Genomic DNA, 20,170 nt, shown 5'->3' on the forward strand with positions numbered 1-20,170 from the left:
ATAGCTGCTTAACTACGCTGAAAGGGGGTTCCAAAGAGGACGGATCTAGACTGTTCCAGTGGTCAGCAATGACAGAACAAAGGAATAAAATGGGCTCAAATCGCAGTGTAGGCAGTTTAGATTGGATATTAGGGAAAAAATCCTCACTAAAGAGGTAGTGAAGCACTGGAATGGTTAACCTAGTAGGGTGGTAAATCTCCTTCCTTAGAGATTTAAGGGTCGCTTGGACAGAGACATGGCTGGGAATGAATTAGTTGGAAGTTGGTCCGCTTTGAGCATGGGTTGGACTAGAATTGACCTACCTGGTCCCTTCCAACCCTGATATTCTAATGATACAAAAAACCAATACTGGAATAACAATGAGTAAGATGCCCACTAGAAGAAGTTTCTCCTAAACTTCCACACTAGTTATCTGTTGGCTTTTACTGGAGACATAAAAATGTATATCCCTCTAAAAAATTCAGTTTGTCTAACTAAACTCAGAAATTTATATTAAAAACTATCCAATACTCATTTTTTAAACTCCAAACTCTGGCCTCATTAATCCACCTGTGGCATCCGGATTTCACATGTTAAAAAGGAAATAGATACACAATACAAAGTTGTTAAGTTTAAATTTGTGCCCCTCGAAGGTAACAAGGTGAGGATTAGAACAGCAATGAAAAAGAGTGTCTAACCACAGTCAAATTTTGTAGTTATCAATCAAAAGGAACTTTGAAGAGGAGCAAGGAGATGGCTTTGAGAATGTTTACGGGAGCTCCCTTGTTAGATACCGAGAAAGAACAAACGTGTTTGTGACATCTGACAAAATGGGCCAACCCTCACTTATTGAAGAATGGAGGCAGAAATAGACATCTCAATAAATGAAGAAGATTTAATGGTAAGGTGAGATAGACAGAAAAGGGGCTAAAGTAAAGGTTTTAAAGTGAAGACAAGTAATTTGTTGTCTGACTCACTGGAGAAGGAGGAGAATGAGAAAAGGGAAGGAGGAGGAAATGGCTGAAATACAAACTAGGAAAAGATCACTGGGACAGGATTTTGAATGGCATATAAAAGTAGGCAAATGTTACATTTGTCAAGGCTAGAGAGGAAGGGAGGTTGTAGTAGTTAAGAAAGAATGTGGTGAAGCCTGAACAGGAAATTATAAGGTCGGGGGGGGGGGGGGAAAGAAGAGAGAGAGAGAGAGAGAGAGAGAGAGAGAGAAGGAAGGCTGGATTTTACAGATGTTGAGATACAGGAAGTAACCAGGGCAAAACACATTTTTTCCATCTGTTTTTGTCTAGTTCCAGTATAACATGTTGTATCTTCTAATCCTCCAGCATAATTGTTTATTTTTAAGAGATATCATATATTTGTGTTAGCAGCTTGGCCACGTCATTCTTAAAAACCATGAGTTTCTGGTGACTTTTGTTATTGTGTTTTTCAGTTTATTCCATCACCTCCTCTTTTGACACTTTAATCTCATCTTTATCTGAAATGAGTGGGATTCAGATTCTGTGCAGTACCTCTCAGAAGACATCATCCACCTCTGCACCTTCCTATTTCTGGATTGATCAAGGTGCCAGCATGACTCTCAGAGTAGTTAGAGCAGCCCCTGTATCTGCTGTAACTTATAGGAGTTTCCCCACTGTTGCAAAAAGGACTACTCCAAAGCCAGAATAGCTGGAGCACACAGCTCTCTGGAGCTCCTCTCCATCTCTTTTCTGTTCGAGGTACCATCTGCTGGTGGATCTGCAGGAGGACAGCATTGGGCTACAGGTCAGGGGCAATGCTGGACTGTATAGAGAGTTCTGTTTAGGGGGTTACAAAGGAAACTTGAATTTGGTCCTAGTTTGGAGTAGATGGTTCCCTAACTTCCTCATTTGGTGAAGAGCGATGCCAAGAAATGTAGCATTTATGCCATGTCCTTATTTTCCCTTAAGTGTCCTCTTTACTCCATTGTAATTCAACAGACCCACCTCTCACAATTTTCTTGCTTCTATTTAAAAATCTTCCTATTTGTTTTCAGATATTTGGCTATTTGCCCTTCAGAATTGGTTTTAGTCCTCTAACTTACAGACTTTTTGCCTGCATTGTTCCTTTTTATTCCTTGGAGTTCCATTTTCTGAAGGATATATCTTAGGTTAAAATAAACTTCCTTTCTATTTGATCATGCTGGTTTCTGTCTTGCTTTGCTACTTCCTGTTTGAGGGTTTGCATGCTTTCTGTGACTCTGGTATGGTATGATTCATCTCCAAATACTTATTGTAAGTATGTCAAAAATACAAAAAAGTAGCACAAGTCTGCTGACTGAAAAGATACAATAAATCTGGCAATTAATACTATTAATATTCTTGTTTTTAAAAAAAGACTGCACAATATTGCATACCATCTTGTTGTACTGTTTGCCATCCTGAACCCATACTCCTGTCAGAAATATCAAATCTGAAAGGTCCAGAATAGGGAGACTCATTAGGAGTGACTGCAGTAATATAAACTGGTTTTCGGTCTCTGCACATTGTAAATTCTGTTGGAGTCATGATGGGGTAATGTCTGTCGCAAGCACCTATAGTAGCCAACACTGTTCCAGTACCTGTTTTACCACCTAGGAGACAGAAATAATAATTTCAGTGCTGTTTAACTTTTAATGCTCTCCAAGTTTTAAAACTCTGTGGTTTCATCTAATCCAAGCTAACCCAGGATTTAAAAGTAAAAGCAGAGGGGGAGTTTCCCAACTTTTCCCCTAGCTTATAGGAATACTGATTTCCCCTTGACTGCTGATGTGAGGGCTCCATAGACAGAAGACTGTGAATTGAAATCAGGAATGGATGCCTTATTCAGTAGCCTTTTTTGGGGGGGAGGGGCAGGGGGGAGAAGGGGAACCCAGCATTTCTTGGAGCAGGTATAGCAGAATTTGATGGGAGAGGAAAAGATGTTCCAATTGGTAATTCTATTACTCATCTCAGCACCTCTAAAGAAAAATCTGCCTCTTGCTGCCCCCACCCCCAACCTTTTCAAAAACAAAAGCTGCAAGGAATAGGGAGACCTGCAACTGGGAGCTTTATCTCCCCTTTAGGGAAGAAAGCTGAATCAGGGGGAGGGATAGATCAGTGGTTTGAGCACTGGCCAACTAAACCCAAGGTTGTGAGCTCAATCCTTGAGGGGGCCATTTAGAGACATTGGGTAAAAATCTGTTTGGGGATTGGTTCCCCCTTTGAGCAGGGGGTTGAACTAGATGACCTCCTGAGGTCCCTGCCAACCCTGATATTCTATGTATCATTCATAATAGATTGTATGATAAATCTGTCTCAAATGGTCATAAGATCTTTACAAATAGATGCTATTCCACAGGGTATTTCAAAATCATGTAGGCAAGAATCCTGCCTTGTCTTCAATATCTGTTTTTACATCATTACCAATTCTCCATCCTAATCAAATGTAAATGATGGTGTTTACGAAAGTGGGAGAGTGGTGCACCAGGATTCAGGGGTCAACAGTTCCACATGCTGATGTACTCACACTTTGTTTGGCTGGCTATGGTCCTGCCTGGGAATGTGAATTTCTTTCACATACAATTCTTTTATTGTCCCTACTTTTTCCCCTACATCATCTTGCAGTGATGGGATGCAGCAATACTACATCACCATATAACAGACTTGTGACAACAGCCACCAATTCAAGTAAAATCCTCCTCTTAACTGAACTGACCCACTGTCAACACCTGAAGTTATCTAGTAACTTCTACAGAAATGACTAGGACTTGCATATGCAGAATAAGTCAAATTATTTCTTAATGCTTCCTTTTATAGATATATCTGTTTATAGATATATCTTTTATAGATATATACTGCATTTACATTTAGCATCTTAAATTGTAAAATTTGAGTAATCTAACAACATCAAAATTAGTCAAACTTTTTTAGTACAGGTTCTGCTTACAAAGTAATTTGAGGAACTTTAAATTTATTCCTATTCAGTTTTAATAGATAAGGGCTAGATCCTGCCACTGAGTCCAATGCATTTTTGCTCTCAATATGAAATGCATATTTGTAATATCTCTAATAGTACTCACATTGTCACACCAAAATATTTAAGTCTTTGGGCTGCAGTCACTAAATTTACCTTGAGAATCTATTAGCTACACTAACCATTTGGGAAACAAAAAGGGTACTTCATTAGTGTATCTCAATGATGTTTTCAGAGGATAAAGAAAGAGAACATGTAATCTTTTAGTTTAATTTTCAACTCCAAAATCAGTTTTAGAGTGAGAACGTGATTCTGCAACCTTTAAGCATGAGTAGTGCTCACCTGACTGAGTAACCCCAGATAAAATAGGGACTACTTATCTGAGTAAGTATAACTTACTGCAGAATCTAGCCTTAAGTAGAGTACAGGAGAAGAGAGAACAAATATAGAAAAAAATAAAAAACAAACCACCACCACCCCCCCAAAACAGTAAAGCAAAGTTACTCTTAAAAGTGCTCTTAACTTATATGCTTCCCAGTTAGATTGCAGGGGATCAAACAGAAGATTAAAAATAAGCTTTACAGGGATTTTGTATTTACAGAATGACATCCTGATTCCACCCACTCCCACCAGCCAACCTCACGGTTGTCTGTGGTACTATCAAGGGGACTGGCGGAGAGGAAGGTTATTTGGGAGTAGGGAAGGAAACAAACGAAAAGAGTAAAATGTTCACCAATGAAAGTATCAGATTTAATATATTTCAAAATAAATATCGAAGAATTTTACAGGAGAACTAAACTCTTGTGGAAGTCTGGTCCCAATTGTGAGTGATGGATCCTTTTGAAAATCTGGCCCTGAATGCTGTATGCAGTTGCTCAAACTAGAATAGCTACTCCCAGTCCCTGTGAACGATTGTTATTCTTTTCCTCCTATTGGGGGAAGGGAATTACCGCTCCCCAAAAAATGCAAAGATAAAAAGCCTGTCTTACGATCAACTGCAGGTTAAGACGAAAATAGTTTAACGTGACACAGTTCCATAAATATTTGTGTGCACACACGAGCATGCGTGATTCATTTATAGACCAAATAGGTTATATATATTCAAACATTTGTACTCACTTTGGTCTACTGCAAGGACTGTAATATTGCACTGCCTGCCTGTCATATCTTTGCCAAAAAGTTTAGCAATTCTGAGCTCGCCTGAGTTTTCATCAATGGTGATCCAGCTGCTTTGGCCAGGTGCTATCCGATAGCTGGTAAAAATAAAAATGTTTAAAAAATAATTGTATAATGCTTATCTCCCCATGTCCCCCCAAATGTTGTACATTTAATAAACCAGTATAATAAAATTATTTATACCGTATGCCTTCACTATTTCCTGTTTCTGGATCCTCTGCTAGGTATTTGCCAACCACAGTTCCAATTGCTGCACATCCATCAATTGTTATAGGTAACAAACACGGTTTGAACACTGGTCCCTCATCATCATCTAGTACGTTGACTCTAACAGTACAGGTGCTCTGGCCAAGTCCACTTGAATATGGCACTAGTACATAAGGTATCTCATTAGATGCAGCAATCTCAAGTATCCTCAGATTGGTGGTTTCATAGTCCAATCCCTGTAAAATAAATTTAGGTCTATTAAATTCACCAAAACCTCCGATAAATTTTCTCATTGCTGTTTTTAATAGTAAAGAGAGACAAAGTCAAACATGGTCATGATTTTAGAAAAGGACTAATTATTTTGGGAATCCCACCTAAGAAACCTTAAAAGGGCCTGATTTTCAGGAAGTGCTAAGTACCAGCTGATTTAAGAAAAAGAAGAGGCATCCTTAGAATGGTATAAGAAGCACCACAAAACATGTTATATTTGTAACTCTCTATTGGGCTGCTCTCCACCCCAAGGACTACGTTAAAAACTAAGTATGTTTATTTCTGTAACTGAGGCCTGGTCAGTCTACACTTAGATTGCCCTAGCTATATCATTCACAGCTGTGAACAATTTTGCAACCTGAGTACTGTGTATAGGTTGACCTAACCCCTCAGGAATTCTTCCATCAACCTAGCCTCTTGAAGTGGTGCACTACCTATATTGGTAGAAAAACTCCTTTCATTGATATATGAAGTGTCCATGCTATGGTGCCATAGCTGCTGAAGCATAGACATGCCTTGACTTTCTTCCTAGAATACATGCTGCCTTTCCTGTCTGTTGCCACAAGTCAAGAATTCTTTCCTATTAGAAATGCATACCTATCTCCTAGGAGTTCTAGAAGCCTCCTGCCTTCATTAGCAGGACCAAGTACTGATTTTTGCCCCAGATCTCTAAGTGGTTCCCTCAAGGATTGAACTCACAACCCTGGGTTTAGCAAGCCAATGCTCAAACCACTAAGCTATTCCCTCCACCTCAGGGAAGGGGGATAGCATGTATGTGCTTAGTGAGAATTCAACAATGGTAAGAGCCTCTGAACTTGTAGCACATGGGATCTAGGCTGTCCTTAATGGCAGATTTCTCACCTTGTAAGCCTCCCATTTATAAACACTAATAGAGATATCAGGTTGCTTTTACACATTCAGAAATACTGATAAACACTGAAGAAAAAAACACCCCCATATTCTTGAAATGCTTTAATTACCTCACGCTTTCCAATATAAAATTTTTCTCTTTAAGAGGACAAATACGAAGAAGCCATGTTCTATACAGCAAGTATGGACATTATAGGGAAAGCATAGTATTAACTCTTAAGCTAAAACAGAATCTGAACTAGCTGTATCAGAATTGTTAGAAAATGTTACCCTGTGTGGGCCAGCAAGTGGATGCTATTAGTCTATTACTATGAGAAATTTCAAGCGAGTTGGTACACTTTGGTCAGAGCAGAGTGTTGTGTTTAAAAAAAAAAGTCATATTTTAAGCCATACCCATACCCTTATCTGCACATAAACAGAGATTTACATTTTCCAAGTACATATTAACTTTCTGTGCACCTTGGGAGGTACTTATGATTGTTTAAACAAACAAAAAAGCAGACGGTGAAATGGAGACACAGAGGTTAAGGGTGTTGCCTGGGAGAAATTGTGATCATCCCTTTGTCTCATATTGCCTGTCTGCAAAATACCACCTATAGAAGAAATCTAACAGACCTGAGCATAAACAGGAACTAAGGTGTATACACCCACAGGTAGGCAGAAAGGCACACTCCAAATTACACAGATAGTTAAGAAACAAAAATTACGTGACTGTTTTGAATGGATTACTTGAACACCATAAGTTTCTGTTTCCCATTTGTAAAATATAGGAGGATAATATTTCCTTCCTTCACAGTAATTTTATGAACTGTTGCGAAACATTTGTAAAGAACAATACTGGATAAGACCAAAAAGTGTTTTTAAGGGTAATCACTGGCAGAGATAATATAAGAACTCAAAACGTCCTGGTTTTAAGCCATCACTTAATCCATTGAACTATATGATCTTTTAGAGGAAGACTTCTTAAGAACCTGAGCCAGCCCCCATTGACTTAAATGGAAGAAAGATCAGCACTTTAAGAAAACTGGATGTGAACCTGCAAACCTATACATTAGTATTATGCATTCTTTAGGTACTTATGCCTGTAACATGTACATTGAGACTATCTACATCACATCACAACCTGGACTATGAGGGTGGGGGGCAGGACGTGAATTGCAGGGCACTCCAAAGCATTGTGCTGTAACTACTGCATGTAGACCCTGCTGGTGTGAACTAAAAAAAGGTACCTAGAAACAGGACTACATCAACACGAACAATTAGTTAAAGGTACCATTCCTTGTCAAAACCAGATTAAACCAAATGTGGAATTTTGGCCTAGCTATTATAGAATTAAAATGAATTATTCCACTCACTCCCGAAAAAACCTTAGGAAAACTCAAAAAAACAGGGAAACGCATCTAAACATTTTATCAAATCTTACTAAACATATTGTTAAATTTGCTACACATTTTCCAGAAAAATTCCACCCTGAGAGAAATATCAGGTGAATTTATTTCTTCAATTTGGGGAGGAAGAAGAGCCAAAATCCAACAGACAACAAAATCCAAAATCCAGTTATGTGTTAACTAACCAGAATTTATAGCTACAACAAAAAAAAAAGAAGTGAAAACTAGATGTGGGTTTTTGTTTTGCTTTTTTAAAACCAGACTTTTGGCTGATGTTTTCATCTTTGCTTACCTTAACAACGCATAATATCCCTTCATTTGTTCTTCCATCTGTTGTAATAGCAAAATGATTATCTTCATTTCCTTTTACAATGCTGAATCTACAGTTCCAGGAAGGTGAGTTAGGCTCATCCTTGTCCAAACAAGGAATTCTCAGTATTTCCACATTCACTCGGTTTTCCAGAACTTTTGTTTCATACTGAAATAAAAATATTATCTATTGTTTAAATTAAATAAATATGAATTACAGTATCACTTAGTTCAGGAACTAAAATTATATTGCGTTTAAATGCAAGGCCTTAAATCCAATGGCCAGTGTAAAGCTTTGGTAATAAGGTTTTGGTTTTTGGGCTCGTTTATTTTTTTCTCTATGTAAAATGTTAAGCATCCCTTTCTGTGATTGTAGGCAAAATTCACTGGTTGAAATCTTAGTTCCATTGACTTCACTTGGGTCAGGATTTCATCCGGAGAATTTTGCCTTCGCCAAAAGGAATACTTAATGTATTGCTTAGAGAACAAATAAAAACATAAAACCTCACTACAGCAGCTTTATAGTTTAAACTGCTACCAAAATGACAGGAGCTAAACAAACAAATCTTGTACCAGAATAAGAGTGTCCTTTGTGAGGAGTTATACCAGTATAACTATAGTGGCTTAAATTCACTCTTTTCCTTATACCAGTATAACTTCCTATGTATGCAACCCCTTAGACGGTCTGATTGGATGACTGGGAGAATCCAGTCGAGATGATTAAAAAAAAAACAAAACCAAAACCAAACACACAAGACTTCCCATCTAGGCCCTGTAATAAAGATAGTTGAGAAATATGGTATTTGGAGACCAGGGACACAGGGAAAGGGATAAACAGTCCAGGAGAGTCAGTCTCGGAGAAACAAACAGGGTCCCAGCTGGATCCCAAGAGTTCGTTGGAAAAAAAAAAATGTATATTGGTCTCTTCTTTTCCTGTAATTCCATAGGAAAACCCATCCAAATTTTGTAATGAAGCATAAGATTAGAGGAGAGTAAATATGCATGTATACGATCTATTATTTTGAAACAGTTTTATATAATGCTTTGTTCCATTTGTTAATAAATATACTTCTTGTAAAAAGGCTGTTGGTCAATGTACATCGCTGATCAGAAGGTTGTTTGAAGAGAGGCTCAAGCAGGTGCCTGAACTCTCATCGGGCCTGTTAGCATGGTAGGGTATTGAACCAGATTCTGCTGCAAGTGTGAGAAAACTGCAGGATTCCACTCCGAGACAGGTAAGGGCACGAGGCTTAACACCTCAAGGGGTGCACTCAGAATCCAGAAAGGGACAGAGGTACAATCAACCCCACAATTGTGACAGAGGCATAACAACAAACATACTTACAGATGAATGGCCAAAATATGGGGCGTTGTCATTTACATCTCCAACGTTAATGACCACTGTTCCTGTATTGCACAAACCAAAAGGCTGACCTGCCATATCTCGTACTTCAATTAGCAACAAGTGTTTGCCTATTATCTGAAAACAAACATAAAAAATGGTTACAGATAAAACTTTTACATTCATGTAATAGTCTGTCACTTTTATTACAGAATTAAATGGTTTACTTCCCTCCCCTTCTTTCTAAAGATGTGTTAAACATGTAATTATTTTCTAGGATAAAAGAAACCACCAGCTTTATGAACAGAAAAAATAGTGAAAAAACACAAGTAAAATATTTTTCAGTGGCTAAGCAATACCAGAGCTCAAAGTTTTACAAGAAACCTATCAGTCATGTTGAATACCAGAGAAGGATCTCTATATAATGTCCTACACCTACAATTGTCTCCTCTTCCCTGTAACACAGACACACACGGCAGCCAGGTCTTCCCCATCACACACACACACACACACACATATCCCTGTCTGCTGGGAAAAGCAGCAAGAAGTTCTACATAGTCTGATACACTATTGTCTGGTGGCAGTGGGAAAGTTTCCTATATACTATGCTGTCTCTTCCTGGGTCTTCTGATGCTGAAGAGCTTCACCCACTGGTTGCTGCTCTTTTCTCTCATCCTTCTGGAGAAGGAGATTTCCACTGTCCTCTCCCACTACTCATGGATGGAGCAACACAGTGTATCTTTTAGTTCCATAATCTTGTGATGACCCCTCTCATGCTACACCTTGAGTAAAAGAGTGGAAATGTTCCTGTGATAAGTCTTGATATGATAAGGCATGCTTGTCAGCAAGGTCTGACAACACATCCAGATAGGATCATTGAGGGGAGGGGAAAAAAGCATTTAACTGGACAATAATTTGAGTCACAGAAGTAAGATGCCTAACAACACCTGAAGGACAGTGGCTCTGATAGATTAGGGCTCCCTAGATTTGCTGGGCTAAATTTGGTTTGTTAGAAAGAGGGGATGAATTTGAAGAGTTTATGAAGCAAAATTATCTGTAGGAAATAAGTGATGGTACTCTCCCTCTCAGGATTGACTTTCCATGGCCATCACCCCAATATTTCTCATTCACAATACCCACAATCTTAACATTATTCTTTTTCTACACAGGGAAAATTGATGAGCATAGCTATTTCACAATATCCCTCTGTATGGACGTTGCAGCCTTCTTTAATATAGTCCACTCCTAAGCCCCACTGCTCTGTTTCCTCACTCTTTGTTGCTTGCCTAGGAACCTGCAGCTCCCTTTGCAAGTGGCACAGTCAAGTGATGCTGACAAGGTACTTCAGCGAGTGTAGCAGTAAAGCAAAATTGACACTCTCACATTGGGTCAGGGCAGCAGAAAAAAGTTCAGACTCCATTTCATCTGTGTTTTCCCCAAGCTACGGAAGATTCTTGCTTCTAAATCATTAGAGAGAATTTGAAACCATATATGGTGCCTCTCTAGTCTCCTTAAAATCTTGAATATTTTTCTATAAGCAGATATATACAAAGCTGTGAAGTGAAGCTAAATATAATGCTGTAGATAAAAAAGTTACCTCTCTATCCAGTTGTGATGTTAGTGTGGTAATTACACCTGATTCATGGTGAACAGAAAACATTTTGGGGAATGGCGGTTCTTCTGATACAATTCGATATCTCAGGGCAGTGTGCAAAGTATAAAGTTCATCTCTGTCTTCTGCAGTGACTTGTCCAACTACTGTACCTGTATATACACAACGTTATCAATTTTAAATTCCAAAAATCCCCCAAGTAACAGTTTCAAACTAATTATTTGGTACTTATTTGTACATAAGATAGAAACACTCAAACGTTGCTTCTTTACATGATGTGACAAGTTGGGGGAATCTGTGTACTATTTCTGACTGTGTGTGCACGTGCGTGTCTGCGCATCTTTATCCAGCTACAGACTTCATTGTGAATGTGCTGCTTGTTTGCCTTCTCTTTTGTACTTTTCCCTCCATGTTGGGCTGGAATTCCAAAGGGGTAGTGGGATGGGACTAAAACAGTAGAGAGACATTAAGTCTGGATGGTTCACTAATCAAATGGAAGCCTCTAGACAATAGGCTAGTTCCTACCCAGGACAACTGCTTTAATCAAGTCTGTGGTCATCTGAGGCTGACCAGGGAGTCGCCTATCAAAGGGAGAGGGGGGACAAAGGAGAAGAGACCAGAGACTCCATACTCTGGATGAGAAGCCATGTGCAGGAAAGTAGAGGGGGAGGGAGAGGACACAGGAAGGATCCTAGACTCCCTAGAATATTTTGCCCAAAGCCAAAGCCCTCACCAGAGAGGTAAGGAAACTGATGCAAGGAAAAATGCATACAAATGGTTTTTTTCCTCTCTCTCTCTTTTTTTTTTTTTTTTTTTTTTTTACACACACAATGGAATCCCAATTATCCAATCTAACTGGGACTGGGGTCAGATCGGATAACCAAAAATCCAGATAAACTGGAGAACAGATGGTTGGGGCTTCTGCTGTCATCCCAGGGTGAACAACAGCACCAGCCCCAGCTGCTTGGGGCAGATGACAGCCCTGGGTGGCTCGTTTAATAAGGAGAACCAGATAACGGATGCTCCGTTAAATGGGGTTCTACTGTATTTTGTCTAGATCTGTGCATCTCCCAAGCTATATAAAAAGACTAATAATGTTTAGAAAACTGTGCAAAGGTTGTCAGTCTGTTCTGACTACCATATACCCCTGAAGCTGTAAATTGTAAACCAGAAGGTTCACACCTTTGGTGGAATTCTGGGAAATGGGCCTGAGTGACAGTTGAAAGAGACAGCACTAGTTTCAGGCCTAACCAATTGGACTGAGAAGTCTCCACTGCCAAGAGAGGTATCAGACACAAAGGTCTATACCTGGGAGTGCATGTCGGGAGATTCAAAGCCCAGGTTAATACCTAAGCTCTCCCCAGCACCAGCACAGTAGGGGCACATGAGATTCAACATTTGGATACCCTCCTAGCAGTCTGGCAAGCATCCAGTAGGGGGAACTTGACCAGCTCTGAGACAAGTTTACTATAAAAACAAGACCAGAATATTATTGAAAACCTAGTAAATTCGTATTTTCTATTTCTGAGCATTTGCCTGATTATTTTTAAATCTCCATTTATGGCTGCCATCAGACAGATTAATAAAACACACAAAATAGGTAAATAGAGTCTTTACCAGAAGATCAGATTTCAGTGAATGATTTGTATAGGAACAGCCCAAACATAGCTACATTCCTGGAAAGCTTTAAGCATATCCAAATTATTTCTTCCATGGAGTAACCTGATTTATCAATTTACTGAGGATTAAAATTCTGATATTCACAATAAGTAGCACTGTTCTCCACACATAGTCCCACTCATATTCAAAGGTCTAGACTGCAACCCCATAATCTGCCTGGTGTAAGTGTAGAGGAAGCTGCACTTCCTCGGAAACAGAGTGGAGAACAAAACATGACTCAGTGACAACTCCACCCCTTCTCCAGTATTATTCGGGACAGAGAGTAAATTAATTCATCCCCTTTTTTGTGAAGCAATTAACACCCCTACGCTGTGCTTCTGGCCAATAAGGAGAAGGAGAGGTGGCAGCAGAGGCAGGGTTCTTTCCATTCCTTGTCCATTTACTTGAAGTAGACTGTAGCAGGCAATTAGTCTTAAATAATCTAACACAGTGAGATACTAAATTGTGAACACAGATGGCAGAATCTGACCCTTATTTTGCTGTTCAAGAAAACAGCAATTTATACACTAGTGCCTGGGCCAAATTCACCCCCAGAGTAACTTCCACTGAAGTCACACTAACAGTGAATATTGTCCTTTTCTTTGGCTCCAATCTCCTCCCACTGAAGGCAACCAAAGTGTTCCTATGGATTTTGGTGGGAGAAGGAACATGCCCTGCGGATGCATGGCCTTTATCTTACTTCTGAAAGAAAGAACACATCTAACAGTAATGAAGGGTAAAATTTTGCCCCTTCAAAATGAGGACAGGTAAGAAATATCAATAGAGCTTATGCTATAAGGGCAGCATAATGTGAGAAGACAGCCCAGGGCAAAAAGGGACCCTATATCTATTATTCTGGCAAATATTGTCAGTATTTAATGTATACCTATTGTACTCCTGCATGCGTTCATTCTACATTTAAGTATTTTGGTATATACGTTGCACTTCATTCTAGATATTCAGCCCAGAAGTGACTTTAAAACCCACTTCTAAACCAGATATATAATGCAGACAAATACTTGGACCTGACCCCCTTTTCATAGCTGCAATATGAAGGAAGAAAAATGCTATAAAGTTTACAACTCTTACTTTGCATGCTCAAAATGAATTGTGGGTGAAGAATCTGAGTATCGTGTCTTTATATGTTGGCTAAACATTAGTCACAGTGAAGTCAATGTGACTATTCCCATGCTTAAAATAAACCATGTTCCTAAGCGTTTGCAGGATCCAGAACTCAGATTTGTGAATCAAGTATAGGGATGTCAGTTCTGCATTTCTGCTTAAAATGATCATTCCCCCCTCAATGAATTGAATGGTCTCTAAGAGTTTGAGATACCACAAAATGAATTTTTAATACAAGGTCAAAAGTTTATACTTGCGGCTTTCAAAGTAAACCTGTACTGTCAATTCCAAACATTGACCCTGTGATAGGAACAAAGATGGTATTTCACAATTCTTTATTTGAATTTGAGTAATTATCTTTGTACATTACAGCTAAACTGTCCCCATTTACATAAAATACGTGCAGAGTTTTTAAGCTAAGGGCTGGGGGAAAGCTGAATGTGCAGAGGAGCACATGATTCAGACAGATGTCTCTTGGGGAGGGATTTATTAAAGGGAATGATCTATATCCTGGTAAAGAAGACAGGACAGAAGTTGATAAAATACAGGTAGAAGAGAAACAAACAAAGTTCCATTCAATTACATCCCATGAAGGCAGACAACTGAATACTGACAAATTTTATAAGACCTCGTACACAAATGCTAGAAGTCTAAATACCAAGCTAGGTGAACTTAAGAGTCTGGTATTAAGCGAGGATATTGATATAACTATGTACCATAGAATCTCCATGGATAGAAATTCCATGCCTGAATAAGACAACTCCAGCAGTAGGAATATACCACCACCCATCTGACCAGAATGGTGACAATGACTGAAGTGCTCATGAATATTAGAGAGGCTACCAAAAAAACACCCTCAATAATAATGGAGGCTTAAACTACCCTCATTATTGACTGAGTACATGCCGCCTCAAGACAGGATGCAGAGATGAAGTTGCTAGACACCATTTTGCTTCTTGGAACAGCTAGCCCTGGGACCTACAAGAAGAGAGGCAACTCTTGATTTAGTCCTAAGTGGTGCACAGGATCTGGTCCAAGAAGTGAATATCATTGAACCGCTCAGTAACAGCGACCAAAATGTAATTAAATTTAATATCCTCGTAGGCCAGAAAATACCAAAGAAACCCACCACAGTAGCTTTCAACTTCAAAAAGCAGTGCTACACAAAAATGAGGAAGCTAGTTAAGCAGAAATTAAAAGGAACAATCACAAGAGTGGCTCAAACCACCACAACAGAGGCTCAAACTAAAGGTGTACTACAAATAAAGAACAAAACTCTAGGAGGGCCAAAAATATGCCTCCAGGGCTAAACAGAGTAAGAGAAGCAGTTAAAGACAACAACAACAACAAAAAAGACACCCTTTAAAAATTGGCAGTTAAATCCTACTGAGGAAAATAGAAAAGGCCATAAACTTTGGCAAGTCAAGTGTAAGAGGTAGGCAAAAAAACAACAACAAAAAAACAAAAACCACACTTCAACAACTAGCAAAAGATACCAAAAACTAACAGCAAAAACATTCAAGTACATTAGAAGCAGGAAGCCTGCCAACCAATCAATGGGGCCATTAGGTGATTCAGATGCTAAAGATGCACTCAAGAAAGACAAGGCCATTGCAGAGAATTCATTCCATTGGTCTTCACTGCAAAGAAAATGAGCCATTCTTTTTAAGTAACAAATATGAGAAGCTGTCCCACATTGAGGTATCAAAAGAGATTTTGGAACAAATTGATTAAATAATAATAAGTCACCAGGACAGATGATATTCACCCAAGACTTCTGAAGGAACTCAAACATGAAATTGCAAAACTACTAACTGTGATATATAACTTAACACTTAAATCAGTCTCTTTACTAGGTGACTGGAAGGGTAGCTAAATGTAACATCAATTTTAAAAAAGCTCAAGAGGTGATCCTGGCAATTACAGGCCTATAAGCCTAACTTCAGTAGCAGGCACACTGGTTTAAACTATAGTAAAGAGCAATTACCAGACACAGATGAACACAATTTGTTGGGGAAGAGTCAGCAAGGCTTTTGTAAAGGGAAATCATGCCTCACCAATCTATTAGAGTTCTTTGAGGAGAGTCAAACAAACACGGACAAGGGTGATCCAGTTGGTATAGTGTACTTGGACTTTCAGAAACCCTTTAACAAAGTCCCTCATCACAGGCTTTTAAGCAAATTAAGCAGTCCTGAGATTAGAGGGAAGGTCCTCTCCTGGATCAGTAACTGGTTAAAGACAAGAAACAAAGGGTAGGAATAAATGGCCAGTTTTGAGAGTGAAGACAGATAAAGAGTTGGTTTTCCCAAGGACCTGTACTGGAATCAGTGATGTTCAACATAGTCATAAATTATCTGGGGAAAAGGGTAAACAGCGAGGTAGCAAAGTTTGCAGATGATACAAAACTATTCAAGAGAGCTGTCAGCTTTGGACTTAATTTTTACAAAGGGATCTCACAAAACTGGGTGCGTGGGCAACAAAACGACAGATGAAATTCAATGTTGAACTGCGCAAAGTAATGCACATTGGAAAGCATTCCACCTAATACATACAAAACAATGGGTCTAAATTCTCTTTGAGTGGTAAAAGTTATCTTGGAGTCATCATAGATAGCTCTCTAAAAACATCTGCTCAATCTGCAGCAGCCGTCAAAAGAGTTATTAGGAAAGGGATTGATCATAAGACAGAAAATATCGTAATGCCATTGTCCATGGTACGTCCATACTTTGAATACTTCGTGCTGGTGCCCCATCTCAACAAACACACAACACATACAGAGAACAGCAACAAAAACAATTAGGGGCATGGAACAGCTTCCATATGAGAAGACTGGGACTGTTCACATAATGCACAGTCAACCTGTGGAACTTGTTGCCAGGGCATTTTGTAAAAGTCAGAAGTATAACTGGGTTCAAAAAAAGTTAGACAAATTTATGGAAGATAGGTCCAAAGGCCTGCTGATATGAGTGTGCACGTAATTTGCCCATGTGTAGATGGCTAACTATCTGGCGTGGATATTGCACGCAAATTGAAGCATGTGCAAATGTGAAATAAATTGGAAGTGCTTTGGAAATGTAGCCTTCAATATAAAAATATTGATTAGTTATTCCTACTGAAAAACTGATCAAATATGAGAATTATACACACTCATCCTTGTGGTACGTCACTGTTGGAAGTTGATATCATTTTAGAAATTTATTGGTCAAAAATCACAGTGCTTTAAAAAAAAAAAAAATCATAAAATTATGCTTACCAGGTTTGCAATGTTCAGGAACAACAAATGTAAAAAGGTCCTGTGTAAAGCATGGGGCGTTATCATTATCATCCTCTATTCTGATTGTATGCGGCAGTGGTATCTCTGGTGAATATCCATCTGCAGTGGTTGCAAAGAAAATTATCTATAAAAGAGAAAAAACCTTAGTCGTTTACTGTTCTACGGCAGGGTAAAATATTCCTTTTCAGCCCAGTGAATAACAGGATCTACAGAATAATTTCTGCAAAGCACAATGTCAAATATACCCTTTTCATAAGCAGACAAAAACATAATAGAAGTAAATGGCTTATGTTGTCAATAGATTTTTGCAGCTATTTGCATATACTAATCTTTCCTTGTTGACCATGGAGGACAGAGCTGAGCTCTTTCTAGCCACTGGTGCATGGGGTTTCCTTTTATTATTAATAGTTTCTGCTTCAGGATAACATGCTAGACCCAATTTCAGTAACAAATTTGTCTTCAGTCAGATGCAAGAGGAGATGATTGATGTTACAGGCTGGCAGCGGTAGAAGTAATGCATTTAACTGCTTCCCAGCTCCCATGACAACTATTTGCATTATTTTCCACAGTTACATGTGAAAGATTTCCATATTGGGATCTGAATACACTGAATAAGAACTTACATTTGACCCATTATCAGTCACAAACAGACCATCCTTAACCAACCCATCTTGTATCCAAGTGTCACACTCAGTGGTGCTCACTTAAGTAGAGTGCAGCTTTCAGCAAAAGTGGAAACAAAGGAGTGAGCAACCAGTGCAATACCAGCAATTTTGTGGGGCGGAGGGAGAGGGACTATGTAGACTATATAGACGCAAGAACAACAAGCTACAGAATGATTGCTTCAGTTTAACTGAAAAGTCCATTCCCTCTGCCTTTGGGGGTAGTGGCAGCACTTTTTGTAAACTTTCCATACTTAATGTTATTTCTATATTCTCCTTGGTGGGCAATCTGAAGCTGCCTTGTCTGACACTTTCCTCCTCACTGTTAAAGTCAGACACACTTGGCAGTTCTACAAATTCCCGTGGCAGAGAGACATTAAACTTATTAATTCCATAAGTTTATCTTCTGGCATACTTCGTTCCTCAGCCTACAAAGAAACACTGGCTGACATTAGCATGCCACACTTGTGGTGTGCCACACTTTAGTGTTGCCAAAAACAGCAGAGCCAACATTTTGTATAGTTTTGCTTGTTTCTACCTGAGACAACAGTCAGGCAAGTAAAAACAACGTTTGCAGTACTGTGTAGACAAATGGTGTCCAAAAACATAGCAAGAATCTCTGATACTCTTCTAATTGTGTGTGTTTGAGGTACAGAAAGTGTAGAAGCAACAGCCGTTGACATAATTGACTCTGTTTCTTATTTGCTTTCTTTTCAATTAAGGTATAAGCCTGGCTAACCAACTCCCTAAGAGAAAGGAGGAAGCATATTCACCGAGAAAAAAGCCAGAAGGAAGCAGAATGAACAAACAAATCTAATGTGCAGTGGAATTATTAGACTGTCTTATTTTTACTATTTCCCTAATGTGTAGGAAAACAATGGAATATTAATGTTCCCAAACGTCCATCAGAAGCAGAGCTATCCACTTCTGCCACCTCCTTACACCTCTCAGCCAGCAGAGAGAGTAGTTTACTCATTTAATAAACATTAAAACTGAACAGAACAAGCAAATGCTGAGGAATTAATAAAGCTATTTTAACTTTACGTGGATTTTTTCAATTCATCCACCAGAAAAGAAGTCTTGTAAAATCAGATCTTCCTTCACTCCCACCACCAATTTCTGCCTGAGCACAGATGCATTTTCCTCCCATTCCTGTTAGAACACACCAGTGAAGTTCTTCAGCAACAGAATGAAAGTACTAATACATTTAATTGTGTATACAATTTAGGCCCTTACCTTAAATTCTGGATATTGTTCACGGTCTACTGGGCCAGTAGCAAAAACATTCCCAGTTTCTCTCTCTACATAAAACAAATTCTTTGGATCTCTATCAATTCCAGGACCAGTTGCAGAGTAATAAATGGTGTAGTTTTGGGCTGTGTCAGACTGGACCTATAAAGAGTAATTTGTTAAACACAGACAAAATAATTCGTCATTAAACACCTTTCTATTTCTGTGTTTTCTGAATTAATGTAAGTGTGGGATAGAAAACAGTGTCACACTTCAGAAAGGATGTATAAAATCCAAGTCTTAGGTTAAGGTACTACAGCAGCTCAAACTTTTACACAGAACAGAAAAATGGTCTGCTCTGTGCCAATCTTAAGTACCCTTACAGTAAATGCACTTGTGAGAAAGGTTGCTAATCCTTCACAAATAGCTCTGGAAGAAAATCCAGCTTGGAGTAGACTGCATGGGGAAGGGAACATGTGAGTAAAATATATTTAGTCTCAGCATCATTATAGACAGAGTTGCCAGGTGTAGCTAAGGTTGCCTAATGCTTTTCATTAGAAACCCCTATTTTCAATCACTCATAACCATTCTGGTTAACATTTTCTACGTCTGAGACTGACTTTTTAAGCAAAACTGGTTCAGCCATTTATGACTGGAAGTGGTTTGTGGGTTTTTTTGCCACTGTTAGTTCTTACTAAAAAGTTTCTTCAAAGAAAGAAGGTTCTAGATTTCTTGAGAGCAGTGATTTGATAGCTGGCAAGGGGACAGCACTGGGGTCAGTGAGATGCCTTTTTTCTTGTCATCATAAAAATCCAACCAGATTTCACCCCATTATAAGCCTCTAAATAGTAGCATTTACACACAAGCAGAACTTTTTAAGAGGAATGCTGCTAAAAACTCCAGAAGTGCAATAAGCATGCTTCAGACCCACATATCTCCATGGCTACTGCAACGAACATATTTCTAGGCCCCACCCGGTCTCCTACATAGTAGGCAGAGAGCTAGTGCTCCAGACAGAACATAAACACAGCAGCAGCATCTCTCCTCTTTTGCCTTGGTGAAGAAGTGCTGGGCAAGGCTGATGTTAATAACTTTGCACAGTTC

At 39.0% G+C, this 20,170-nt stretch overlaps 1 protein-coding gene across 2 annotated transcripts in view; it reads right to left on the bottom strand.

Annotated features, from left to right (window-relative positions):
- The window catches only part of DSC1 (desmocollin 1), a 37,963-nt gene that overhangs the window by 10,525 nt on the left and 7,268 nt on the right, over positions 1-20,170 (bottom strand). For both annotated transcript variants that reach the window (XM_032778995.2, XM_032778996.2), the window contains exons 5-12: positions 19,073-19,228; positions 17,154-17,298; positions 11,105-11,271; positions 9,511-9,645; positions 8,149-8,334; positions 5,305-5,564; positions 5,065-5,198; positions 2,369-2,584 (exon numbers count right to left, since the gene is read on the bottom strand). In XM_032778995.2, coding sequence (XP_032634886.1) covers positions 2,369-2,584; positions 5,065-5,198; positions 5,305-5,564; positions 8,149-8,334; positions 9,511-9,645; positions 11,105-11,271; positions 17,154-17,298; positions 19,073-19,228 — 1,399 coding nt within the window. The remainder of the gene's footprint in view (positions 1-2,368; positions 2,585-5,064; positions 5,199-5,304; positions 5,565-8,148; positions 8,335-9,510; positions 9,646-11,104; positions 11,272-17,153; positions 17,299-19,072; positions 19,229-20,170) is intronic.

This window comes from Chelonoidis abingdonii, chromosome 2 (genome assembly GCF_003597395.2).
Source record: "Chelonoidis abingdonii isolate Lonesome George chromosome 2, CheloAbing_2.0, whole genome shotgun sequence".
Taxonomy (NCBI): domain Eukaryota; kingdom Metazoa; phylum Chordata; order Testudines; family Testudinidae; genus Chelonoidis; species Chelonoidis abingdonii.